General features: G+C 44.4%; 1 protein-coding gene across 2 annotated transcripts; it reads right to left on the bottom strand.

Annotated features, from left to right (window-relative positions):
• Positions 1-151: 151 nt before the first annotated feature.
• On the bottom strand, positions 152-27,843 carry LOC117675923 (transmembrane protein 182-like). 2 transcript variants are annotated; one of them, XM_034434984.3, is made up of 5 exons: positions 27,499-27,843; positions 25,599-25,722; positions 16,089-16,187; positions 14,196-14,333; positions 152-1,191 (listed from the first exon to the last, which is right to left on the bottom strand). In XM_034434984.3, exons 1-5 carry the CDS (start codon positions 27,649-27,651, stop codon positions 962-964), a joined length of 744 nt encoding a protein of 247 aa, XP_034290875.1. In that variant the 5' UTR covers positions 27,652-27,843; the 3' UTR covers positions 152-961. The 2 variants fall into 2 exon arrangements, with proteins under 2 accessions (XP_034290875.1, XP_087733535.1); XM_087877409.1 differs by lacking the exon at positions 14,196-14,333 and having other exon boundaries at positions 27,499-27,782.
• Positions 27,844-27,917: the final 74 nt, after the last annotated feature.

The following is a 27,917-nucleotide window of genomic DNA, read 5'->3' as shown; positions in this document are numbered from 1 at the left end:
TGCGAGACAGAGGGGCATGGAGATGCTGATCCATAGAGTGGACGAAGGTCAGACATGACTGAATGGCTGATGATGGTGGTAAGATGGTTGTAGCTTGAGGTTGGCAAGATTGAGGTCAGGCCAAGCCCAGAAACAATACCGCAAAATCCAGTAGGGTTCAATCCTTTATTTGCTTACACCTAAAGGACAAAATCTTTTTTTTTTTTTTTTGAAGGCAAAGTGATGGAGCACCAATAATCCAAGCTTCCAGTCTCCAGCCAAAAAGTCCAGGAACCCATCAGTTTGATGGGTCTTGATAGTTCCTAGTTGGAAATCCCAAATCCACAGGATAAGATAAGATAGGGTAGGGTAGGGTAGGGTAGGGTAGGGTAGGGTAGATGAATAGAATAGAATAGAATAGAATAGAATAGAATAGAATAGAATAGAATAGAATAGAATAGAATAGAATAGAGCTGGGAGGGACCTTAGAGGTCTTCTAGTCCAGCCTCCTGCTCAAACAGGGGAATTTATACCATTTCAGATAAGTGACTGTCTAGTCTCTTCTTAAAAACTTCCAATGATGGAGCGCCCACAATTTCCGGAGGCAAGCTGTTCCACTGGTTAATTGTTTCACTGTTAGGAAGTTTCTTCTTAATTTCAGGTTGCTTCTCTCTTTGTTTAGTTTCCAACCATTATTTCTTGCCCTGCCCTCTGGTGTCTTTGGAGAATAATTTGACATAGAGAACAGCTTAGAAAATTGCTTGCTTACGTGGCTCCTCTCGGAAACATAGTCATGGAAATCAACCATTAAAAAAAAAAACAACCAATGAAACAAGATAAATATTAGAATCTGTGTGTCTAATCTACTATTTTGCCACTTGGGAGATTCCACAGCATTACTTAATACCCCTGGCACAATATCACTCGTTCTAGAAATAAATAAGTAAGAAGACAGTTCTCCTTCCTAGGGGGTTGCTTTCCTTTACTCAAGCTCCTTCAGGATGCTGTGCCCAACCAGATAGAAGAGAAGACCGGACAGGAGCACTAATGGGATCCCAGCAGCCGCAAACATGAAAGACCAGCCGTAATAAACGGACAGAGGGGTGTCACCTGGGCACCTTTCGCTTCTTTCCAGTAGTACGTATTTACGGAGATCAGCAGCAAATTCTTTCCACACCACAAACATAAATATGAGCAGGGTAAATAGACATCCTGTTCGACAGAACGAGAGAGAAAGAGAGAGGGAAAAGAAAAATGAGAGAGAGAAGAAAACGTCTACTTCAGTGGTGGCTAGCCTTTTTGCCGTCGCGTGCCAAAAGTGGGGGGAGCGCGGGGGAGGGTCGTGCGCGTGTGTGCCCACACCCATAATGCAATGCCCCCACACACACCTCACCTCCACATCATGGGTGAAATGCTCTCGGTTCGGACCGGATCACCCGATCCGGTAGCGATAGTGGCGGGTGGTTCGGAGAACTGGTAGCAAAAATCCCTGTGCCCCCCACCAGGCCTAGCTGAGCCGCATGATCATCAGAGTCTTCTTTTTTTTTTACTTTTAAAAGCATTTTTTCTACCACCTCTTCCGCCGAAAAAATGCTTTTAAAAGTTTTTTTTAAAAAAGCCTCTGATGATCGCGCGGCTCAGCTGGGATTGTCAGAGGCTTTTCAAAGCATTTTTTCTGCAACTTCTTGGCCGAAGAGGTGGTAAAAAAATGCTTTGAAAAGTCTCTGATGATCACAGCTGAGTTGCCTGATCGTCAGAGAGGCTTTTCAAAGCATTTTTTAAAAAGCCTCACTGACAATCCCAGCTGAGTTGCCTGATCGCCAGCGGCTTTTCAAAGCATTAGAAAAAATGCTTTGAAAAGTTAAAAAAAAAATTGGCCACGCCCACCCAGTCACATTACCACCACCCCCACCAAGCCACGCCCACAGAATCGGTAGTAACAAATTTTACATTTCACCCCTGCCCCGCATGTGCATGTGACTCCCCCCTGTGCATGCGTGTGTGACTCCTGTGCTCACCCACCCCCATATATGCACGTGTGATCCCCCCGCGCTCCCCCAACCCTTACCCCCATGCAAGGGTGCACAACCTCCCCATGGCCCATTTTGGGCCTGGCAAGCCTCCCTGAAGCCTCCTGGGACCTGGCACTGCTCCCCCCCCATTCTCCCTCCCCCCCGTGCATGCACACAAGACCCCCTGCACATGCACGTGCGTCTCCCGTATGCGCCCCGCCCCCACGCCAGAGACCCAAAAATTAGCTGGCCAGCTAATATAGCATGCATTTATATCATGAGTGTATTTTGCTCTTACAGATTTAAGAGAGGGGTAATTGAATTTTGCAATTGGAATAAGTTGAAGAACAGAATTAGGCAAAAGAGAAAAAAAAAAGAATGAGTGTATTTAGCCATAAGGTAGAAAATACTTGCTGAAATATCACTTATTAAAGTGCTATAATTTTGCCAATGGAAAGGAGAAAAATTTGTATCTTGAGTCACATCTTATTAAAAAGAAGAAGCAGAAGCAGATATGGTTAACACAAGTTTTTCTGGTATTATTGTATATAGATATACTCTAAATGTTTTGGGTTGGCAACTATAATCCAGCAAGAAGCAATGTTGAAGAAGTACAAGTTTGTTTCTTTGATAAAGATTTACCTAATTCTTTCTCTAGTTTTTGGATTCTAGTTCTGTTCAAGAAAAATAATATATGGTAGATGAGAGATGATTGATGTTCAGTATGAATTCCAATGAAATTTATGTGGGAAAAAAAATCGGCAAGAGGCATGCGCACATGTGTGGTGGAGCTGAGCTGGGTGATGGATCACATGCCCACAGAGAGGGCTCCTCAGGGTGCCTTTGGCCAAACAATGTCGACTGGCGACCCCCAGGGGGAGAGCCTTCTCTGTGGGGGCTCCTGCCCTATGGAATGAATTGCCCCCGGACATACGAAGGATCCCCGACCTCCGCGCTTTCCGTCGTGCTCTGAAGACCCTATTATTTCAGCAAGCCGGTCTGATGGGATAAATGATTTTAAATTGGGTTTTTAAATGGTTTAATATGGTTTTAATTGGAAGTTTTAATTTTGGCCAAAGATTGAATTGTTTTAATATGTTTTTTTTAATTTTGTCTTGTATGTTGTTTTATCATGGCTGTTCACCGCCCTGAGTCCTTCGGGAGAAGGGCGGTATACAAATATAATAAAAACTAAAAAAAAAACTAAAAAAACTAAACTTAAAAATAAAAGCTTCCTTCAGAATTTCAGCTGAGTAGCAGAATGATCGAATGAAGAAAATTCCACCGAGATTATAAAATGAGCTCATAAATATGAGCCGTATGAATTCATATTTCTACACCTTTGCTTGTTCTCTCTCTTTTTTTTTTTTTAATTTGAACCACGTTTCTTATTGTTCTTGTGAAGCAATCGGGATCATTCTAAGAATGATTATACTATCTTAAATCTTGGTTCTTTTTCATTGCCAAAATCCCTGATCCCACAGACCTGCATAAAATCCTGTTTTTACATTTCTTATATTGATATCTTTGTAGCTTTCTAGATTTCTGAGATAGATTTTTATACATAGATACATACATACATACATACATACATACATGCCAGTACATACATACATACATACATACATATATACATACATACATACATTCATACATACATACTCTTCTCCAAAACTCTGCATTGGAATTTGTTGATCCTGGGTAACTCACAATTTTCCCTCTCCTTTGTCATTTGCAAGATAGATGTTGCTCTACAAATATTGGACCAAATGGATGTTGTTGAAATTTTGGATTTTTTCTTTTTTTAGTGTATCGATTGGTCATCTCTATCTCACCTAGCATTTTCCTTCCGTCCAAGCAAAAACATTTTAAAAACTTGCAAAGCAGGACAAAGATAATGAAAGCCATAAATAAGTAAGTAAGTAAGTAAGTAAGTAAGTAAGTAAGTAAGTAAGTAAGTAAATAAATATCCTGCCACTGACCTTAAATTCACCTAATTCTACTGGTTGATTCTTCAGGGCAGAGTAAGTGAGAACACTTCGAGACTGGAAGAGTTATTTATAAAGCTAATAAAGGTGGGATAAAAATAAACTTATAAAAACGGAAGACAGATATGTTGGGGGCAGATATATAGGGAACAAGGGGGAGAGGGAGATATGTCTTCCTTCATCCTTCCTGTTCTTTCAGAGGCACCCACCATAAACGACCCAAATTTCCCCCAAATTTTGATTTGCAGCCCACCGAGACCCGCAGCATGGATTCAACTTTGCTTTGTGACATCAGCCAAACAGATCCAATATTCTTGTTCCCTTTTTTTCCCCTTTCCAACCCTGTTCTGCCGGTATGTATAAAACGAAACGCACGCGATTAAACTCTTATTATTTGTATCTCAGTGTTGATTCAGGTTAATCGTCTCTTCTGGGGAGAACTTAATGGTGAGAGAACTGAACCATGATATGAAACTTTTCTCCTTTCTATTCTCATCGCAATTGTCAAGGGGCTAAACCAGAAGGCTTTCGAACTTCCAGGGAACCTGCACTTTCATTTCGTGTAAATCGCGCATCTCAACCCTCCTTGCCTGACTTCTGCGGTTCAAAGCCTCACGAAACCTCATTGGCTAATTGCAGAGGGAAATGGGTGAACTCCTGGCTTGCTTTAGAACTCGCGGAATTTATCTATAATTTGCTAATTATAGGGAAATGAACCTCAGTCCCCTTTTTCCCCACCTCCGTGCCTAGCAGAAACTTCAAAATAATGAGATGTTGAGATCTTTCTGAGCAAATTTCGAGAGCGCAAAAGCACGTGAAATACGAAGAGTTTACAGCTGTCACAGTATGGAACTTTTAACTTGTAGAGAACAGCTTTGAATTAAAATGGTAGGCTGTATTTTTCTGCTGATTCCATTTAAACAACCTCTATTCATGAGCTGGAAAGAATAATTGAAGACCGAGTTAGTCGTTACCGTTCAGCCTACTGAGAAGGCTACCTTATCATGAACACACAAACTATTTTCCATTGGGATTGTTACTGTTGTTCGAGGCATATTCTGGGAACGTACCAGAATCCATCACAAAGTTCCAGAAAGGGTGCCTTCAATATTTTGCTAATTGAGACAATGGATTTATAAATCCTGACTTTCATGATGGAGCTTAAATATGGCATACAGAGAGTCCTTGACTTAGGACCACAATTGAGCCCACAATGTTGCTAAGCGAGACTTTTTTAGGGAGTTTTGCACTGTTTTATGACCTTTCTTGCCAGAGTTGTTAAGTGAATCACTGCAATGATTAAGTGAATAACACGGTTGTTAAGTGAATCTGGCTTCCCCATTGACTTCGCTTATCAGAAGGTCACAAAAGGGAATCACGTGACCCCGGGACATTGCAAACAGTCATAAATGTGAGTCAGTTGCCAAGCACCCAAATGTAAATCATATGACCATGGAGCTGTTGCAATGGTTGTATGTGTGAAAAACAGCCACAAGTCATTAGTTTCCAGTGTTGTTGTAACTTCGAACGGTCCTTAAGTGAACTGGGGTAAGTCTAGGACCGTCTGTATCTAGATGACAGCTGCAGAGAAGAAGCAGCATACAAGAGAAGCTTAAATCATCAATATCTAGACAACAGTTGGACTAGGAGACCTCTAAGTTTGCTTCCAACTCTGTTATTCTTTATAAATCTCTCCATTCAGTCTTACCAAGAGAATGATGGCGATAAACAATACTTGGAAATGTACCTCAGGTCTTCTGATAGCAAAATCTCATCTTATTGGCTAATATCAAGGGGAAGATGACTTTGAAAAAGCATCCTCTCTCACCGTAACATGCAAGACAAGGTGAAGACTGGCTGGGAGGGGAGGGGCGAGGAGAGGAGAGGAGAGGCCAGGAGAGGCGCCCCTCAATGTGAGTGACATCGAGTTGGTCACGTCCACCCAGTCACATGACCACCCAGCCACACCCACCTAGTCACATGACCACCCAGCCACAACCACCCAGTCACATGACCCCCCCAGCCACGACCACCCAGTCACATGACCACCCAGCCACAACCAACCAGTCACATGGCCACTCAGCCATGACCACCTAGCCACAACCACCCAGTCACATGACCTCCCAGCCACGACCAACTAATCACATGACCACCAAGTCATGCCCACTGTTAAAATTCTTAAAAAATTTGAATCCAATCACTGGACAACACCCACTCTGTGGCTTACAACCAGTTCATCAGAGATTAAAATATAGGAAAAGCTTCCTCAGGACGATGGAACACTTCAAAGAATTTAAAAGCAGAGAGGACTTATGGAAAGCTACAAAGACCCAACACTGGATGGGACCAACAGAGGAGATGGCACCCGAGTCTGGCAAAAGTTGGGAAAGTAGTAAAGGTAAGTAGAACCCACCCCTGCATTGGTTGGTTGTTCTCACTGTCAGAATATTTCTCCTTATTTCCAGGTTGAATCTCTCCTTCTTCACTTTCCATCCATTATTCCTTCTCTGGCCTTCGGGTACTTTGGAAAACAGCTTGACCCCCTCCTCTCTGTGGCAGCCCCTCAAATATTGGAAGACTGCTATCATGTCTCCCCTGGTCCTTCTCTTCACTAGACTAGCCATGCCCAGTTCCTGCAACCGTTCATCATATGTTTTAGTCTCCAGTCCCCTAATCATCCTGGTTGCTCTTCTCTGCACTCTTTTTAGAGTCTCAACATCTTTTTTATAGTGTGGTGACCAAAACTCGATGCAGTATTCTAGGTGTGGTCTTTTAATTTTATATTTTAATCTTGTATTTTGTATTTTAAATTTGATGTTGTATACTATACCTTAGGGATGCAGTGGCTCAGTGGCTAAGACGCTGAGCTTGTCGATCGAAAGGTCGGCAGTTCAGCGGTTCGAATCCCTAGTGCCGCGTAACGGGGTGAGCTCCCGTGATTTGTCCCAGCTTCTGCCAACCTAGCAGTTCGAAAGCACGTAAAAAATGCAAGTAGAAAAATAGGGACCACCTTTGGTGGGAAGGTAACAGCGTTCCGTGCACCTTTGGCGTTGAGTCATGCCAGCCACATGACCACGGAGACATCTTCGGACAGCGCTGGTTCTTCGGCTTTGAAACGGAGATGAGCACCACACCCTAGAGTCGGGAACGACTAGCACATATGTGCGGGGGGAACCTTTACCTTTAATATACTTTATTTTAATTGTGATGCTTCCGACACAAGCAAACATCGGCTTTCATTGCGTATGTGTGTACACATGGGTGCGAGAGAGAAAAAGACAGAGAGAAAAAAAATGTGAGAGTTTGGAGAAAAAAAGCAGAAAAAATCCTGTGGTTGAATTCTTGAAAGCTCCCTCAGATAGTTCGATGCCCTGGCTTAGACATCTCTCCTTGACATGTGGAAATTAGCCTTTAATGAGGCTGCTTTTTTCCCCCCCTCCTGGATATACAAGCCAAAAGGAAATCCTTGCAAGTTAAGCTTCGTATGTCAAACATGGTTAAGAACATTTGGAAGAAGAGCCACTGGGTCGCTGAGTTACATTGCTTTGCAAGGCAAGTTGGCAACAAAGACAACGAGGAACTTGGTGAGGGAAATGAACCAGAAGCAATCAATATCAAACAGCTTCTTTCAGCTGAATAACCTCCCCTGACTACTCCAAGCAAGATGGTCATTTTTTTTCCTCCTTTACTTTTCTTTTTCACCCTGAAAGAATTCTCCAAAACAATCTCCAGGCAAGGTTTGTTAAAGGTAGCTGGACAACTGCCAGATGGATGTGCTTAAAAATAGCACAAATAATTGTGGTCCAGTCTTACAAAGAAAGAATCCAATGCAATCAAAACTGCTTAAAGGGAAGGAGCGCCATGCGATGACATCTGAAATTCGCTATTTTAATAGGGAAAGAAAAACAGCTTTCTGTTTGCTGACTGATCCAATTTTATGACTTGGAACATGAAGTTCCACAAGTTTTAAAGCTCGGGGGTTTTTTTCCCCTTCTCCCTCCACATTTTGGAAAGAGAAGACCTTTAGTTTGAAGTGGGGGCGAGAATCCATCTATGTTAGAATTGAACACCCCTCCCTCAACAGAGGGGGAGGAATAAGACACCCCTATCCAGGGGTGGGCTGCTAGGAGTTTTTAGGGGTTCGGGAGAACCTCTAGCTAAGATTTTGTGCAGTTTGGAGAATCCCCAAATCTCACTCCTGGCTGGCCCCGCCTGCCCCACCCCACCCCTCCCAGGAGTCCCCCCGCGGCCCATTTTGGATGCAGGTAAGTGCAGGGTGCGCGGGGAGGCTCAGGGAGGGCGAAAAACAGGCCTACCGGAAGTTTGGGGAGGCCGGAAATGGGCCAGAGGGCCTCCAGAGCCTGGGGAGGCCATTTTTGCCTTCCCGGAGGCACAAGGAAAACCTCCGGAGCCCGGGGAGGGTAAAAACGCCCCTCCCTATGATGCAGGAGGCCAACTAGGCCACGCCCACCATGGCCATGCCCACCCAGCAACCGGGCAGAGAACCCCTTGCTAAAATTTTTGAAGCCCACCCCTGAACCTATCTCCAGTCTACAATACAACCCTTGTAGCAGTTCCAAGGAGATTCCACAACCAATTGCACCCTGATTCAGGTGCAGGGCACAGATTAAACCCCAAGTGGCCTCAAGAGTTCTCAGGAGGAGTACTAATGACCAGATAACTGCAAAGAAATACAATCCTCCCATCTCACCACCACCATCCGGTCTCAACTGGTACCTATCCTTCCATCCCCACCACCACCACCATAAGAACTGATGAAGCTTCTTGGATGAGAAGCAAAACGTTTTCTTCTTCTTCCTCAAAGAAAAAGAAAAAAACAGCCCAGTTTCCTTTTGAAGGAAAAAAAAAGCACCTTTGAGACTTTTTCAAAAAGGCATCCTTCCGATTTGGCCAGAATCTGGTTATTAGCGGTGAGTTGTACCATATCCATGCCAACTCCTGCTTCAGATCAATCTACGGAGCCTTCTTGATTAAAATAAAATAAAATGAGAGGGGGATATTTTGAAATATTGCTCACTTGCTCTGGTCTCTGAGGGAATAACATAAATAATATCCTTAAGTTTTAGCTACTGCACATTTTGGATTTCTTGTAAAGAAGTCTTGCAAAATGTTTCTAGATTTATTTGTTTGTTTGTTTGTTTGTTTGTTCATTCGTTCATTCATTCATTTTTATTTATTTATTGAATTTATTTGCCGCCCATGTTGTAACGAACAACTCTGGGTGGTTTCCGACATGAAAACATTAAAATTCTAATAAATAGGTAAAGGTAAAGGTTCCCCTCGCACTTATGTGCTAGTCGTTCCCAACTCTAGGGGTCGGTGCTCATCTCCGTTTCAAAGCCGAAGAGCCAGCACTGTCCGAAGACGTCTCCGTGGTCATGTGGCCGGCATGATTAAATGCCAAAGGTGCACATAACGCTGTTACCTTCCCACCAAAGGTGGTCCCTATTTTTCTACTTGCATTTTTTATGTGCTTTCGAACTACTAGGTTGGCAGAAGCTGGGACAAGTCATGGGAGCTAACCCCGTTACACAGCACTAGGGATTCGAACCACTGAACTGCTGACCTTCCGATCAACAAGCTCAGCATCTTAGCCACTGAGCCACCACGTCTAATAAATACTTATATTTAAAAGAATAAAAATTAAAAGTCCCAATCAAGATAAATATAGTTAAAAGATGGGGCGGGGGAGAACAGGATGAGTAGGGGGAGGTGGGATTGCCTCTTAATTCAACAATCACCTCCAATGTGATGTTCCCCCATTAGAGCCCCAAGCCAACTTAATTTAACAATATTTGGGCAGGGAAGAGATATAGGATAAATCTGGAATTTTGAATAGGCATCTTCATAAAATGGCCGTTGGGTGTGGCAGTCATTTTCCTTGTATAGACCACTCTTTCAGCCAAAAGCAAGTTGACAAGTGTGCTTTTCACCATCCCTTCTAGCCATCCAGCATAGTCTCTATGACCCCAAGAAATTTATTTCTCCTGGACAGGCAACAGTGATTTAAGAAAAATGACTGAGATAACCCCATTCGTATTTCCTTTAAAAAGTCGATTGTTTTTTGTTCCTTTTCCAACTTTTCTCTGTATTGTTGTTGTTTTTTAAGTAAAATCATGGGCATCACATTTCCAGTTCTCTAACTTAGAGACACGAGCAATAAGTAAACTTAGAAGGCATGTAAAAGACATGCCTTGGTCCTTTCCATGGTCATACTGCCAGCATGACTATACGCCAAGGTGCACAGAATGCTGTTATTTCCACCAAAGTGGTACCTATTTATCTACTCGCATTTGCATACTGTTGAACTGGTAGGAGGGCAGGAGCTGGGGCAAGGAACTGGAGCTCACCCTGTCCCATGGAGCTTGGGTCTCAAACCCAGGATGTTAGCTTTCCAGCTGACAAGCTCAGCATCTTTAACCACTGAGCCATCAGACCCCTTCTTCCCTCAACAGTCTGATCCACAAACTACCAAGCGTAACAAAGCATCTTGGGATAACCTGTTCAAGGGGATTAAAAAGCATCCCAGGATAAAAGTCTTCTGGGCAACAAAGAAAAAAAAAGGACCATAACTGAGATTGGGGAGGCCATTAGTAAGGTTGAAGCTCCAGAGTGCTTAAAGATTAGCAGCTTTTATTATTTTAAACCTTTCTATGAACTTTGCCTTTGTACATCTGGTTTTTACCCTGAAGGCTTAACCCCCATCCCTGTAAAACAGTCTGATAATGAGGCCACCAAATTATGGGAAGAACATTCCAGAATATTATTTCAGTGCAGAAAGCTTTGCTTCGGGACTTCAAAGGACAGCCTCCTGATTTCTTCCCTCAGAACTTTCTCTCCAGACAAATTTCCCTCTTGATGAATTATAAGCACTTTCACCTTTCTCCGAGGAACAATTACTGGGATACAAAAGTTAATTACAGCCGATCTGCCATCCATAGCAGATGACAAATAAGGCTCCCCCGTTGCAACTACTGTACCGGATAAGAATATAAAGACAGACAGACAGACAAAATAATTAGCAAAACTACAGTAATGGCTTAGAAGACTAAAATGTGGAGCTGTTTAGTCCGTCTGCTAAATATTACCATGTCACTCTGATTTATTTATTTGCTTTACGGTACGTGGCGCAAAAGAAAAGCATGGAAAGATAGCTGCTCGGCATTAGAAGACAAAATAGAAAGACCTCAACATGGATTAGAGAACAGATGAAAGTATATGATACCATTAAGGTGTCAAACTCAAGGCCTGTGGGACGCATCCAGCCTATGGGGTGTTTAGATCTGGCCCACAGGGCCACCCTGGAAACAGCAAAGGACCAGCCCGTGGTGCCTCTGCCAACGAAAATGGAGCTACATATTTTCATATATGGTGGACATGTAAAAAAATTAAGGCTTTTTCGATAAAAATATGGTGGATTATTCAAAATATTTTAAAGAAAAAGATCAAATTTACACCACAGGTTTTTTTTGTTGGGAATAGTTACGGATTGTACTGTGACAGAGACTAAGTTGGTTTTAAACTTAATAACAGCAGCCAGGTTACTGGTGGCACAGTATTGGAAGAAGGAAGATCCACCTACTATTGAGGAATAGACACTAAAAGTCGTGCATTTGGCAGAGATGGCGAAAATTTCATCATATCTTAAAGACCACTCAAACGAAAGATATATATCGGAATGGAGAAGATGGATTGACTATATTCAAAACAAGTATCAGACTAAGAAGTTTCATATAGCTTATGAGTGAAACATTTTTAATCTTTAGTTTATGTTTATAGTATTTTGAGTTATAAGGAGTTAAAGACCCAGGGAGAATTTGAAGTCAACAAATTGTTAGCATATTTTAGTTTTATGTTTGTGAATGCTATACCCTGAGCTTGTTCTGGGAAGTCTAGGGAGGGGGGTTGGGGGGAAGGGGGAGGGGGAAAGGGTGGGTGGGTGGGTAAGGGAGGTGGGATGGGGTGAGGGTGGAGGGGTGGGAGGGGGGGAGAAAATGTTTGTATCTTTTATAAAACTTTTCACTAAAAAAAAGAAAAAAGAAAATGGAGCTTGGGAGAGCCGTGCACAGCCCTCCAGGGCTCTGATTTTCACTCGCAGAGGGTTGCAAGAGGCCGTTGCAGCAAAAAATGGAGCTTGGGAATCTGTTTTTGCCGACAGAGCGCTCGGGCCGCCACAGGTGCCCCCAACATGAGTGACGTCAAGCTGGCCATGCCCACCTGCCCCCAAGGTCAAACACAAGCCTGGTGCAGCCCTCAATGAAATCAAGTTTGACACCCCTGATTAAGAGAGTCAAAGAATTGAAATGGAAACGGACTGGTCACATAGCAAGAAGAACTTATGGCAAATGGACCAAGGCACTCATAGAATGGATCCCACTTGATAAAAAATGTCCAGAGACCTAAAACAAGATGGAACAATAACATCAGTAAGTATTGCAGGCCCAATTGGCAAAAGAAAGCTCAGGACCATATTGGTGGGAAACATGCAGAAGAGGCCTTCATTCTGCAGTGGATAGACCATGGCTAAAATGATGAGATCCTAGGCCAGGTATGGCTCAGAGATTCTAGGCCAGTTATGGCTAACCTTTTTGCCATCGCGTGCCAGGAAGGGGGAGGCAGGGGGGTGTCGCGCGAGATGCAAGGTGAAGTCTGGGCAACTGAATGGAACTAGCGGAGTGTTTTAATGGCCGGATGCCCTTCCTGTCACCATTGTGGAGTTTTGTTCAGCAGATACATTCTCAGTGTGCCCAGAGAGAAAAATGCATATCTCTACCCAGCATCGAACTCACAGCCTCCTGATTGTGAGGCAAGAGCTCCACCTCTAGGATACCTCTCCACTGTTCTCTAGTAATGTTCTAACACAAATATCAGCTTGGTACCCTCCAAAAGAACAGAAACTTTTCTCAAGTCAAACAATGTTGTCCATGTCTCTTGCAGGCTAGAATGTCTCCAGCTCTGCTTCTTAAGAGTTTTGGAAGAGAAACAATCTAAGCTCTTCAATCTAAGTCAGATAATAAGCTTAAAAGGTAGCGCATTCCCTTTTAGTAGCAAGCAAGCATTATTAGGCAACTAAGTTAAGATTCAAAGCCAACTCTCCATCTAAGGAAGGAGCCAAACTGCTTCCTTGAAACGTAGCTGCCCAAACGCACAAGAACTAGTCTAGAATTCCAGAGCTTTTAATTCCAGCACTTCTTTATTCATTAATAAAATTAATAGAAACGTGCAACTACCTTGGTTATTAAGTGCACATTTTGTTTCAAATCTTTTTCTTAGGCACATTTCAGCGGTGAAATGCTCCCGGATCAGACTGGATTGCCTGGTCCGGTAGTGATCTTGGCCCGTGTTTCGGTGATCCGGTAGCGATGGCAGAGCAAAGCTCGGCCCATCCACCCGGGTGTCATTACTTCCTGGTTTTAACCAGGAAGTAATGTGTTTTTTACCATCTGCGCAGACGGTTTTGCACATGCACAGGTCTGCGTGCGGCGCATGTGCTTCTGAACCGGTAAGGAAGGTAGTGTTGTGGCTCCGTTACCTGAGCCTGTGTCATTGGCAGGAGAGGACTCCGAGAGTGAAGGGGAGGAGTTGGCAAGGCCTCCCTCTCCAGGACCCTCCTCTCTGGCAATGCCTCCGGTGTCCGCCGAAGGGCAAGAGATAGGGACGGGGCCAAGCACATCCACACAGCCACAGGTGGACAGTGATGAGGATAATGAGTCTTGGCTGGATCCCCGGCAGCGTCGCAGAGATAAGCGCGCGCAACAGAAGAAAAGGCGTGCCAGAGATTAGGCTGAATCACTGGACCACACCCCACAGGGTATAAAAGGGGGTGAGGTGGCCATTCAGACTCTGTGACAGACAAAACTAACTACTATCGAGTCACATTGCATCTTTGGAAACAACATTATCAGCCTTGGATTTATTTTACAAACTGGACAATTCTTGACTGTGGGTATTTTGTTTATTGAGTAAAAGTTCTTGGCAAGCAGCTACTGGGATGCTGCCAAGCGTCTTATTGGAAGAATTGGTTGTCTGCCAGTTTATTTAACCCCCGGCTGTCTGTTTGTGTGCGTGTGTGAAACGGGGACAGAACAGGTAAGTAGATTGCCCCCCTGGCATATTTGCATTCTGTTATGCATGCGGTCTCAGGATTTTAGCATTCCAGGTCACTAAAGCAGTGAACACTGCACTGGTCACTTACCAGCAGCCATAAGGAATCCACCTCCAACTTTATAGAATCTCGCATTGACAAAGGGCACACCGCACACCAACAGAAACACACCCACAAGGCTGGCAGTGATGGCCAGGACAATCAGTGCTGTCCAGAATCCCCTGTACACTGTGCACAGAGGGAGAGAGACACACCACAAATTGAGTCAAGCTACACAATTAGAGTACATGGGGGGGGAGGAAATGTCAGTGCAAGGAGATCTAATTTTACCCACAAATGTTTGAAAAAGGAAAAGAGACAAGCTGACATGCATTCTAAATAATTTGGGATTACATTTATGTTGGATGTGAAGTTCCAACGTGTAGAAAGCTTCACATACTTATATCTTTTAGCGCTCATAGTTAAGGCAGATAGTTCAGAATATATAATGGGATCAGAGGTGGGTTTCAGCAGGTTCTGACCAGTTCTGGAGAACCGGAAATTTTGAGCAGTTTGGAAAACTGGTAGTAAAAATTCTGACTGGCCCCGCCCCCATCTATTCTCTGCCTCCCGAGTCCCAGCTGATTGGGAGGAAATGGGGATTTTGCAGTATCCTTCCCCTGCCATGCCCACCAAGCCACACCCACCAAGCCATGCCACGCCCACCAAGCCACACCCACAAAACCGGTAATAAAAATTTTTTGAAACCCACCACTGAATGGGGTCAATATAATGCTATAAATGCTGGGCAGATCATAGAATCAGAGAGTTGGAAGGGAGCAGACGACCTTATACCTTATGAGCAGTGGCGGGATTCAAATAATTCCACCACCGGTTCACCGAAAATGTGAGCATGGATAAACAAAAACAAAAAAAACCCCAAACGTAATTAATCCCAACAAACCTGATTTCTGGCCAAGGAACCCCAATTGCTTGCTGTATACTAGAAAACAAATGGTTGTCTGCGACAACTGGCCACTCCCAAACCCCTTCTATTTATTTCCCAGCCAGAGAGGGGCTGGTTAGCGTCTATGTCTTCTTTTCCTTGAGAGCCGGCTTATTGCTTTCCGTTGCTCTCCTCTCCTCTCTACTCATATGTGCATCTGGGATGGGCCCCATCTGTTCCTCCCCCTCACTCAGCTCAGGCCCCGAAGACAGCTGCCTCTCCGTCTGGGGGAGGACGGAAGGCCCAGGCTCTGCATCTGCCTCTGATTATGCTTCCTCATCAGAGCCTTCCAAAGGCTCTTCCGAAGTTGGCCCAGACTTCCCCTCTTCCTCGTCTGACTCTGCTGCTGGCAGCCGATGGGCCACAACAGAGAGTTTGCATATAGCCATGCACCGGGGTGGGCTTCAAAAATTTTAGCAAGGGGTTCTCTGTTCCGTTGCTGTATGGACGTGGTCATGGTGGTCTCTAGTTGCACAACAGCAGGGGTGGGGTATTTTTATTTATTTATTTTATTTATTATTTTGATTTGTATACCGCCCTACTCCCGAAGGACTCAGGGCGGTGAACAGCCAAACAATTTTTGCCCTCCCCGGGCTCCGGAGGCTTTCCTTGAGCCTCCAGGAGGGCGAAAACAGCCTCCCCAGGCTCCGGAGGCCCTCTGGAGGCTGGAAACAGGCCCATTACTGGCCTTCCCAAACTTCCGGTAGGCCCGTTTTTCACCGTCCCTGAGCCTCCGCGCTTGCCCTGCACTTAACTGCATCCAAAACGGGCCGCCTGGGGACTCCTGGGAGGGGAGAGGAGGGGTGGGCGGGGCCAGCCAGGAGTGGGATTTGGGGGTTCTCCAAACCACACAGAATCTTAGCTAGAAGTTCTCCCGAATCCCCGCGAACCCCCAGCAGCCCACACCTGACCATACATCTTATTGTACATCTTGGCACCATTAATGAGGCCTAGGTATGAAGAATATATTACGGATTCAAGTTTTCCTCAGAACCTACCTGCGGTTGTGTCATAGGAGGGGTGAGGATGAGGCCCAAGCACAATCGGCATTGGAAACAGGTAGGCGTTCATACAGTGCTTAGGATGGGCTTGGCTGGCTGGAGAAAAAATGAGAAATCTGTTTGAATCTCTTTTTCTATAGCACCGAACAGCTACATTTCAATTCTACACATACAGGTAGTTCTCAACTTATAACCATTCATTTAGTGACCATTTGAAGTCCTGAAAAAAAAAAACCATCCTCATGGTCCCATGGTCAGAATCCAGATGTTTAGCAACTGGTTCATACTTATGACCATTGCAATGTCCCAGGGTCACGTGATTCTCTTTTTGCGACCTTCTGACAAATAAAGTCAAAGGGAAAGCCAGATTCGCTTAACAAGCGGGTCATTCAACAGCAGTGATTCACTTAACAACCGTGGCAAGAAAAGTCGTAAAATGGGGAAAAGCTCACTTAACCAATGTCTCACTTAGCAACAGGATTTTTGGGCTCAATTGTGGTCATAAGGTAATTAACCAGGCTTGCTTCTAAAAGGCACAGATGAGAAAATAATATCTAAAATTTATGGATATTTAATAAGGTATAAATTAGAGGAGGAAACAGTGAAAGAAAACATGGTAAGCTGGGCAAGAAATATAGGTCACAATATAGAGTTGGATAGATGGGACAAGCTATGGGCAGAAAATTATAAGATGACACTGTCGATTCCATACAAAGAAAATTTATACAAGATATTTTATAGATGGCACCTTCCTCCGGCACGTTTGGCTAAAATGTTTCCAAACACATCACCAATGTGTTGGAAGTGCAAGACACAAATGGGGACATATTACCATCTCTGGTGGTCTTGCAGGAAGGCACAACGCTACTGGCAAGAGATTAAGAGAATAATCGAAGAAACAACGAGGCAAAGTGTAGAAATGAAACCAGAACTCTTTCTATTTGGAATGACTACACCACAGTGTACCAAGGAGATAAAATATCTTACCATCCACATATTGACAGCGGCACGTATAGTGTATGCTCAGAATTGGAAATCCGAGATAATACCAACAGAAGAAAAAATAATAACAAAAATAAATGAATGTGCAGAGATGGATAGGCTCACAAAAGAGCTCCAAGATAAAGAGAACACTGACTTTTATTTAGTTTGGCAAAAATGGTACACATGGTTAGAAAGAAGGATAGGGCCAACAACATAGGACATTAGGAGAACATAACTCAAGAATTGCAGAAATAGATACATGAGATGAGCCGTAGGATTGTATAAATAAATGGTTAATATGTTTGTAGAAAGATACTGCTGAACTTCAATGAATATATCAAGGTATAAGCAAGTGAATTTGTAAATAGTATGATTAAGGAAAATTGGTTAAATGGACATTAATCACCGATGCGAAGGTTTTCTAGAAGTTAGTCGATTGACTCTTTGTTAATGTATAAGTGTTTACATGTATTTGTGTTTTATGTTTGTTTATGTTAATAAAACTTAAAAAAAAAAAAAAAAACCAGGCTTGCTTCTGTAAGGCAACCCAACTGTTTGCATATTAGGGGCCCAATTCTTCCTTCCAGCTTCCTGACATTCTTTTTTCACTGTTTTTGCCTGGCCTCCTGGGAATTTCAAAAATTTTTGATGGCAACAATGGATGCTGCCTCTTTATGTGCTATAATATTACCTCTCTAATACTCTGCAGCCGCCTTGCTCTTCCTGGCTTCCTGGTCTCTAAAAAGGTCCTGTTGAAGTACCATCCTTGTACGTTGGAGTAACAGCTTTCCTTGGGACTTCAACAGATGGGAAGCCAAGACAGGTGCAGCCTATAAGATGATTGCCTCATCTATTTGGTTATTGCCACACTCACAAACCTCCTTCAAGAATCTCACAATTAAGGTACAGGTGAGAACAAGTAACTGCCTTCATATTACAATGATAGTATCTTCTAAGGATCAACTTAGATCAACCCTCTTATATCTCTTCTTACACAGGCTTGAACCTTTTTCTTTGACACAAAATGATAAGAGAAGAGAAGAGAAGAGAAGAGAAGAGAAGAGAAGAGAAGAGAAGAGAAGAGAAGAGAAGAGAAGAGAAGAGAAAGGAATAGGAATAGGAAGGGAAAGGAAGGGAAGGGAAGGGAAGGGAAAGGGAAGGGAAGGGAAGGAAAGGAAAGGAAAGGAAAGGAAAGGAAAGGAAAGGAAAGGAATAGGAATAGGAATAGGAATAGGAATAGGAATAGGAATAGGAATAGGAATAGGAATAGGAATAGGAATAGGAATAGGAATTAGAATTGGAATAGGAGAGAAGAGAAGAGAAGAGAAGAGAAGAGAAGAGAAGAGAAGAGAAGAGAAGAGAAGAGAAGAGAAGAGGAATAGAATAGAATAGAATAGAATAGAATAGAATAGAATAGAATAGAATAGAATAGAATAGAATAGAATAGAATAGAATCTGGAAGGGACCTTGGAGGTCTTCTAGTCCAGCCTCCTGCTCAAGCACGAGAACCTATACCATTTTGGACAAGTAGCTGTCCAGCCTCCTCTTTAAAAAACTTAATAATCAAATCTAATAATAAAAATATTAATTAATAATGAAATGGAGTTGAAGTTTGTTTTCAGGGGAGCTGAGCTTCTCATGTCACCATTTTCACCTGTGGCTCTTTCGTCCCCCTCCTGTGGCTCCTTGTCCACTGAATCCACTGCTGGCTGGCCCCGCCCCTCTCCCTCTCCTCCAGTCACTCCTCATCTGGCTTGAGAAGGTAAGGACAACAGCGGGGGATGGAGACTCACTCCATATTCCAGAGTGGGAGTCAAGCATTCCTGTACTTGCTATATCTCACAGGCACTTCTTCCAGCCCTTGTTGGTGCTGCACTCATCTCAGTCGTTCAGGGAGACGCACTACTTGGTCTCTGCCCCACCCGACTGCGGCCAATGCTCTGCATCGTAATGGGCTCAAGGAGGAGGAGGGGACACCGTCTCCCCCATTGTGAAGTGCGCTAAATTTAACTGTACTGAGCAAGGCACTGTGAGAGTAGCGGGCAGGCGATGGAGGTGGCAACAGCAGCAGCGTCGGCCGCAGCCAGGTCAAACCAGTGTCTCAGGGCGGAGAGCAAGTCGCGTGTCTCCACAAGCGACCAAAGTGCGTGCAACACCAACAAGGGCCAGTAGAAGTGCCTGCGAGATATGGCAAGTACAGGGGTGTTTTGCTCCCGCTCTGGAATATGGAGCAAGTCTCCATCGCCCACCATCACCCTTACCTTCTCAGGCCAGGCGAGGAGTGATTGGGAGGGGAGGGCGAGGGGCAGGGCAGCCAGTGGTGAGTTCACCAGCAGAGGGACAAAAGAGCTTCATTTATCTGGGAACCTGAAATGACTCCTGATTTAAATATGGTAAAAAGCACCCAAAGAAGAAGAAAAAAGAACATCAGCAAAACAAAAAAAACCACCAACCTTCGCCTGTTTTTGAAAATTGCTCAAGAGGGAGCACACACACAAACAAACACATGAGACAGAGAAAGAGGGATGAGAGAGAGTGAGATGAGAGAGAAAGAGAGAGACAGACAGAGAGGGAGAGATAGAGACGGAGAGAAAGAGAGAGAGAGAAAGAAAGAAAGAGACAGAGAGAGATAGCTGTTTCCCACAGAAAAGAAAACACCAGGAGCCACCAAACCTGGGTAAGCGTGGCTGTGGGGGTGTTATGTGATTGGGTGGGAGTGAGAGCCGTCAAGTTGGCCATGTCCACCCAGGTTTTGTGACTCCCGGTGATTTCTTTTCTGTGGGAAATGGGTCCAAATGGCTCTTTAAGTGTTTAAGATTGCAGACCCCTGGCCTAACCGGATCGTCCATCCCCACCTCACAGCTTCAGCTCCCTTCTAGCCCTGATGATGATACCTAGTTTGGTAATGAAACGTCTGCAAGAAAACAACCAGAGAGTACCCAGGACCCCTCATTTTAAATGAGTTACCATGTTAAGCTATGGTTTGCTTGCTTGCATCATTTCTGAAATAAGGAACATCCTGAGCCACAGTGCATAGTTTACAAACCATAATTCACCCAACTTGCCATGAGAGAATATGGTCCAGGAACTTACTTACACTGGCCTATGGCTCTGTTTAGAAAGCACTGAATTTCCAAGTCGTTCTTCTTTCTATAGTAGTAACTTTCTATAGCACATCCATGCAGTTCAACCCAGGGGTGGGTTTTAAAGTTTTTTACTACCGGTTCTGTGGGCGTGGCTTATTTTGTGGGCGTGGCTTGATGGTCATGTGACAATTTTTTAGGATTTAGCAGAGGTACTGGTCTACCAGGCTTTTAACTGCTTGCAGAGCTGTACCGATCTACTCATTTATTTTTGCAGGCACTGATCTACTCATGTATTTTTGCAGGCACTGATCTACTCATGTATTTTTGCAGGCACCGGTCTACCCATTTATTTTTGCAGGCACTGGTCTACTCATTTGTTTTCTTTTAACACGGATCAGCTGTAGGGCGGCCCTTTGAAGCCCCGCGGCAAGAGTTTAAACAGTTTTTTTTCCCCTCTAGCCATCAGCAGGGACTCAGGAGGCAGCAATAGATTGGGGGTGGGGCCAAATAAAAGGTAACAATAACACGGGGGGGCGGGGAGCAGGGAGGCAGAACATCATATCTTCACCGCTACCGGCTGGGTGGAACCGGGCTGAACCGGGAGGAACCCACCACTGGTTCAACCACACATTAATAACCATGTTGCAGGCTAAGAGAGAGAACAGATGCTTGCTTTCTGCACATTTGCTCAGGAAGCTTGCAATTACAGACCTAATTCAGAACTGATGACTTCGTTGTTCCTTGCATGTGTGAAGCATTAAGCGTCACCTACGCCTTAATTTTCCCAAGAGAAGCAAAATAAAGAATAGAGCTAAAACCTGCTTAATAAAAACACTTTGTACAGATTGCAAAACGTAACCCTTTTTTTTCCAATAGGGGAAAACTTAAGATAGGATTTGGCAGAAAGTTGATTTCTCAGCACAACCTGACACATTAAATACGCACATTTGTCTCTTTTCTAATTGCTTCTCCTTATGTAGCTTTACCACGAAACCAACACAAAAACAGAACTGGGGTTATCAGCATGTTCAGAAAACTTCCAAAAGGAAGAAAAAAAAATATGCCCATGTACCCTAGTTATCAATCGGAGGAAAGAAAAATATATATATATAATACAGCTAATGATGTGGGCCGCCAGTGGATCTGGCAGCAGATTCGGACAGTGAGGAGGTTGGGGAGGAACATGGGCCAGTCCTGGAGTCTGGGGAAGGCTCTGATGAGGGCTCTGTGTCACAGGCAGAGAGGGGGCAAGGGCCGGATGCCAGTTACCAGCTGCCTTCGGAGTCAGACATCAGTGAGGCAGACCAACAGCTGGAGCCTGGTCCCAGTGTGCGCATGCACAGAGTTGCCAGACGAAGGGAACAGCTAAAGAACAAGGGTCGACTTGGGAGTAAGGCCACAGGTGGACAAAGAATGGCTCCAGTGGTGGGTTCCACCCGGTTCCGCCAAGCCGGTAGCGGTGACAATATGATGTCACTGAACTGATTCCGCCCCCCGCGTTATTCTTACCTTTTATTTGGCCCCACCCCCAATCTATTGCTGCCTCTTGAGTCCCAGCTGATGGGCTATAAGGAAAAACTGTTTAAACTCTTGCCGTGGGGCTTCAAAGGGCCGCCCTACAGCTGATCAGTGGTAAAAGGCAGTTTGGTGGTAGACCCGTGCCTCCAAAAATACATGAGTAGACCGGTGCCTGCAAAAATAAATGGGTAGACCAGTACAGCTCTGCAAGCAGTTAAAAGCCTGGTAGACCAGTACCTCTGCTAAATCCTAAAGAATTGTCACATGACCATCAAGCCACGCCCACAAAATAAGCCAAGCCCACAGAACCAGTAGTAAAAAAATTTAGAACCCACCCCTGAATGGCTCCTCCCAGAGGGAATAAAAGAGGAGCGAAAGGGAGTGGAGTTTGCAGGAGACAATTAGTTCATTCCTGCATTCTTGCCAAGTATTGTGGCATCCGAAAGATATCGGCCTGGCCACTCTCCAAGCTTGATGAAGGTCGATAATTGTGAACTCTCTTGAAAGACTGTGGGAGAGGAAAGACTTTTCTGGAGAGGAATTCACTGTAAATTAAACAAAAGGGGTTTATCAGGACGAAGACTCAGCTTCGTGCTGCTGCGGAAGCCTAGCTCAGAACAGTTAATCCTTGATTTACAACAGTGACCATTCAAAATTACGACACTGAAAAAAGTGACTTATGACCGTTTTTTCAGACTGATGACTGTTGCAGGATCCCCATGGATGAGCAAAATTCGGATGCTTGGCTACCGACTCGCATTTATGATGGTTGCTATATCTTGGGGTCATGGGATCTCCTTTTGCCACCTTTCTGGCAAGCAAAGTCAAAGGGACACGGCAACCATCATAAATGTGAGCCAGTCGCCAAACACCCAAATTTTGATCACGTGGCCCTGGGGATGCTGCAACAGTCATCAGTCTGAAAAATTGTCATAAGTCACCTTTTTTTCAGCGCCATTGTAACTCTGAATGGTCACTGTTGTAAATGGAGGACTACCTGTGATCATAATATTGCACGGATTGAATTTTCCACATTTTATCCCCAAGTCAACCTAGTTATGTTTGTTTATTTATTTATTCATTCATTCATTCATTCATTCATTCATTCATTCATTCATTTATTAGTCCAATTTATATGTTGCCCTTCTCCGTAGACTCAAGGCGGCTTACAATGCATTATAGCAATAGCCTGCATACTTTTTTGTATATACCTGCTTATTAGGGCTTTCGACCCCCACCCCAAGCGGTGTTGGTCTATACAAAGTGGGCTTATTGCCCCCCACAATCCGGGTCCTCAATTTACCTACCTCGAAAGGATGGAAGGCTGAGTCAACCTTGAGCCTGGTGAGATTCGAACTCACCAGGCTGAATGTTATATCAGAGGTGGGTTTCAGCAGGTTCTGACCACTTCTGGAGAACCGGTAGCGGAATTTTGAGTAGTTCAGAGAACCGGTAGTAAAAATGGTGACTGGCCCCACCCCCATCTATTCTCTGCCTCCCGAGTCCCAGCTGATCGGGAGGAAATGGGGATTTTGCAGTAACCTTCCCCTGCCATGCCCACCGAGCCACACCCACCAAGCCATGCCATGCCCACCAAGCCACGCCCACAGAACCGGTAGTAAAAAATGTTGAATTGTGTTACTGTGTTATATCCACCGCACAACCACAGCTACTATTTCAGAGTTACTGACAACCTTCCAGGAACAGGATTCCCTCTGGTATTAATGGCCCCAAAGCTTATCGTGACGAAGAGTAATAGGATGAATGTTAAACAAATTAATTAATGATTATCCACTTTGCTTTAAAATGTTTCCCACCAAACGAGAGCCCTTCATAATAAATGGACATTCGTTCGTGCAAAGTGACTAATGAAATTTCTACTGCATTAATTATTGCAACGGCAGAAAGAAGGAGAGGAATAAAAAAAAAAAATAGTCCAGCCAAATGAATTTGCTCTGATCGGTCTCATTAACACAGACAGAAAGAGTAATAAAAGATCTCCTAGTTATCTCGTCTATCTCAAGCCATGGGAATGCGTCTCAAGTGAGGTTTAATTTGATCATTTGACTTAAGGTAATATCCTGTTAAACAATGCATTCTAATAATTAGGCTTAGAAGGGCCTCCATTATTACATTAATGTGCAATCCAGCATTATCTGCGCTTTATCAGCTCTCTCGGAAAGTTCAAGGCAAGGAATCATCTTAGGCTCTGTTGCTACGCTTTGCACATTTAGTTATGTCGGGAGGGTCTATGAAAGGGGTGTCGAACTCGATTTCATTGAGGGCCACATCAGGGTTATGTTTGACCTTGGGGAGGCTGGGTGGGTGTGGCCAGGGTGGGGTGTGGCCAAGGTGGGTGTGGCCAGGGTAGGCATGGCCAGCTCGATGTCACTCGTATTGGGGGTGCCTGTGGTGGCCTCAGCGAGGCATTTTCGGCTGTCCCCGCCTCCTACAGCAGTCTGCCAGTGAAAACAGAGCTCGGGAGGGGCGCGTGCAGCCCTCCTGAGCTCTGTTTTCGACTGCCATGGCCTCCTACAGCACGCCACCAGGTTATAAATCAACACCCAGTCAGCCTGGGCCGGACTAACGCAACATGGACCAATCTTTCACTGTTTCCAGGGTGGCCCCACAGGCCACATCTAAGCACCACATAGGCAGGATCCAGCCCATGGATCTTGAGTTTGACACCCCTGGTCTATGACAATTTACCATGGCCGACTTGCCGCCAACTCAGCGCAGGGCAACTCATCATGGCCAACTCGCTTGGAGACAACTTGCCGCAGAACAAGAGTTACACTAAATAATAAAGAGTTACACTATCGAAGAAATGGTGGAATAGGGTCATTAAAATCATCTGAGGCAGCAGTGCCTCAGATAGAAAGTCCATACAGAGAGTGGTAAGGACAGCAGAGAAGATTATAGGAACCTCGCTTCTCATTATTCAGGATACTGCTTATAAGCGCTATGTGCTTAGAGCTCAAAGCATTGTTAGAGACCCCACACACCCACTTCATGGTCTGTTTCTCCTGCTCCCCTCTGGGAGGAGATTTCTAAGTATTCCTAGCAGGACTTCCAGATTCTGTAACAGCTTTGTTCCGTATGCCATCTGTCTGGTAAACTCACAAGATTCGTTTTTCTTGCCATGTACATGTATACATCCAAACTAAACTATGTTGTTTCTGTTTCATATAATATATGTGGGTATATATGTGGTTTTGTATATATTTATTTATTCTGTCATGGTTATGGTGTATATTGGAGGTAGAGACCCTCTGAGAGCTGTATGCAATCCAGAATGTCAATTGGGGAAGTAGGGTGGGTGGGTGGAAGGAAAGTTCCAAGATGACCTACTGGGGGAAAAAAAAGTGCATACAGTTGGAGTCCTAAAGCAGGACAACCCGGACAGATGAGCGAGAACCTCAAACAGAAGACACCCCCCCCCATTTGAGAGAATATATGATAATGCTGACCAGGGGTGGGCTTCAAAAATTTTAGCAAGGGGTTCTCTGCCCCCAGTTGCTGCATGGGCATGGCCTAGTCAGCCTCCTGCACCACCGGGGGGGGGGCGTTTTTTGCCCTCCCCAGGCTCTGGAGGCTTTTCACAAGAGGGCAAAAATGGCTTTCCTGGGCTCTGGAGGCCGTCCAGAGGCTAGAAAGAAGCCTGTTTCCAGCCTCCCTGAACTTCCGGGAGGCCTGTTTTTTGCCCTCCCCGAGTCTCTGCTGGCACCCTGCACTTACCTGCATCCAAAATGGGCCACATGGGGACTCCTGGGAGGGGAGGGGAGGGGAGGGGAGGGATGGATGGGGCCAGCCAAGAGTGGGATTTGGGGGGGGTCCTCCGAACTGCACAGAATCTTAACTAGAGGTTCTCTCGAACCCCCACGAACTCCCAGCTGACGTTGCTTCCTCTCGTACTCACTAAACCAGAAGTTCCATATAGTCTCTCTGTAATCTTCGCCAAAGAACCAGCATCTCCAAAAGAAACCTTCATGATGGAAGGTCAGGATTCCTTTACCGCCTTCTTTCCAGACTTGCTTTCCATCCTGTTTTCAAAACAAACCAGAACCATTTAGAAATATGGTGCAAACTGTTGAGTTTCACTTGGCACACAAGCTACAGTAGTGGCCAAAATTGTGGAAACCTTTTGGGGAAAGTGTAATTTTGAAGTTTGAGGACTAATAACACCACTTTTTTTTTCTTTTTGGAGTTTCAAGATAATCCTATTCTGCTGTTGGAATGGCCTGGGAATAGCCCAGACCTTCACACAATTGGAAATCTATGGAGCCGACTAAAGAAACATGTTAGTCAGAAGCGACCCAGCAATAAAACCCAGTTAATAGAAGCAATCATTCAATCTTGTTATTATAACATTATAACAGCTGCAGAACTAAAAGACTTGGTTCACTCCATGGAAAGATGTTGCATTACGTTCTTAATTAAATTATCTTTCCATTGATATATAATTTTATGGTACTACTCCCCCAAAAAAGTGGTGTTATTAGCTAGTTTTAGAAAATACACTTTTCCGGAAAGGTTTTCACAATTTTGGCCACTACTGTACATGTTCCTCCTCTTCCTCTTTTGCTGGGAAAATAGTGAAGATGTCAAATAAGAGGCAAGGGTTTGGAAGGGCAGACATCTATTTAGCCATTTGCTTTCTGCAAGGCATGTTCCTAAGTTTTTTTAAATAAAGCAATGCATGAATTAATCCACTGACCCTTACAGGATCGATCAATTAAATCTGCAATATTTCATATGTAAGATTTACAGACTACACACTCTGCGATACAACTGCTTAAGGAAGCATTCTATCTCAAGGGTACATAGAGTATATGTACTTTCTATTTACAGAATACAGATTAACAGAGTTGGAAGGGACCATGAAGGTCTTCTAGTCCAACCCCCTGCTCAGGCAGGAAACCCTATAACCTTTCAGACAAATGGTTGTCCAATCTCTTCTAAAATAAACTTCCAGTGTTGAAGCATTTAAAACTTCTGGAGGCAAGTTGTTCCACTGATTAATTGTTCTGTCAAGAAATTTCTCCTTAGTTCTAGGTTGCTTCTCTCCTTGATTAGTTTCCACCCATTGCTTCTTGTCCTGCCCTCAGGTGCTTTGGAGAATAGCTTGACTCCCTCTTCTTTGTGGCAGCCCCTGAGATATTGAAACACTGCTACCACCTCACCCCTGGTCCTTCTTTTCATCCAACTACACATACCCAATTCCAACAACTGTTGTTTCTATGTTTTAGCCTCCAGGCCCCTCATCATCTGAGAATTAATTTAATTAATTTAATTTAATTTTAATTTAATTAATTCAATTTATATGCCGCCCCTCTCCGAAGACTCAGGGCGGCTCACAATACATTTTTAAAAATCATTATAAAAAACATTGAAAAATTAAAAACATTAAAAACTCATTCACGCCATTCATGGCCAGATCTCGCCAGATCACAAGAGCGAGATCAACGGCCCCAGGCCTGCCGGAAAAGCCAGGTCTTCACCGCTTTTTGGAAGGCCAATAGGGTGGGGATGGTCCGGACCGCAGGAGGTAACTGGTTCCAGAAAGCTGGGGCAGCCACAAAGAAGACCCTCCCCCACGGGCCCACCAGCCGGCATTGTTTAGCTGACGGGACCCGGAGGAGACCAACTCTGTGGGATCTTACCAGTCGCTGGGAGCTATGTGGCAGAAGGCCTAAATTCCCAACTTCTGACTTTTCCTCTCGTTTCCAGCAATATCTTTCAAATTGTGGTCCCCCCCACGAACTTCCAATAAATGATATTTTGGATTTACAAGGTTTGGGGTACTTTTCTCCCTTTACCTCTTCAGAGGAGTGATTGTTGTTCTTCGCTTCAAATCCTCCGCACTTTTCCGTCACCAGCAGCCAGTAATCTGTCCCGAAGGCTACTAGAAAAAGGAAGACGCCGACGACTCCCAAAATTGCAGCTAAAAGGGCTGCTATTTTGATCTTCATGGTGGAAAAGGAAGGGGAAAGAAGGGCTTGAGCCAAGGAGAGCCTAGAAGGGCGAGGCTTTTTAAAAAATAAATAAAGAAAACATGCAGGGGCTGAGTGTGCTAGGAGCTGGTAAGGAGACCTATTTTAAGAATGGGACTGGCAGCGTTTCACGGGTGTATGCATTTCACAAGGCAGTAAGGAGACAGCTCTGGGTTGAGTTTCCAAACAGCTGAGGCATTTCAAGCAGGGTTAGGAATGCTTCACTCCAGAGAACTCATATAGGA

This window comes from Pantherophis guttatus, chromosome 12, assembly GCF_059756535.1.
Source record: "Pantherophis guttatus breed Tessera chromosome 12, ASM5975653v1, whole genome shotgun sequence".
NCBI lineage: Eukaryota > Metazoa > Chordata > Lepidosauria > Squamata > Colubridae > Pantherophis > Pantherophis guttatus.
The sequence above is the reverse complement of the archived record's forward strand: the minus strand, read 5'-3'. Positions and strand labels throughout refer to the sequence as shown.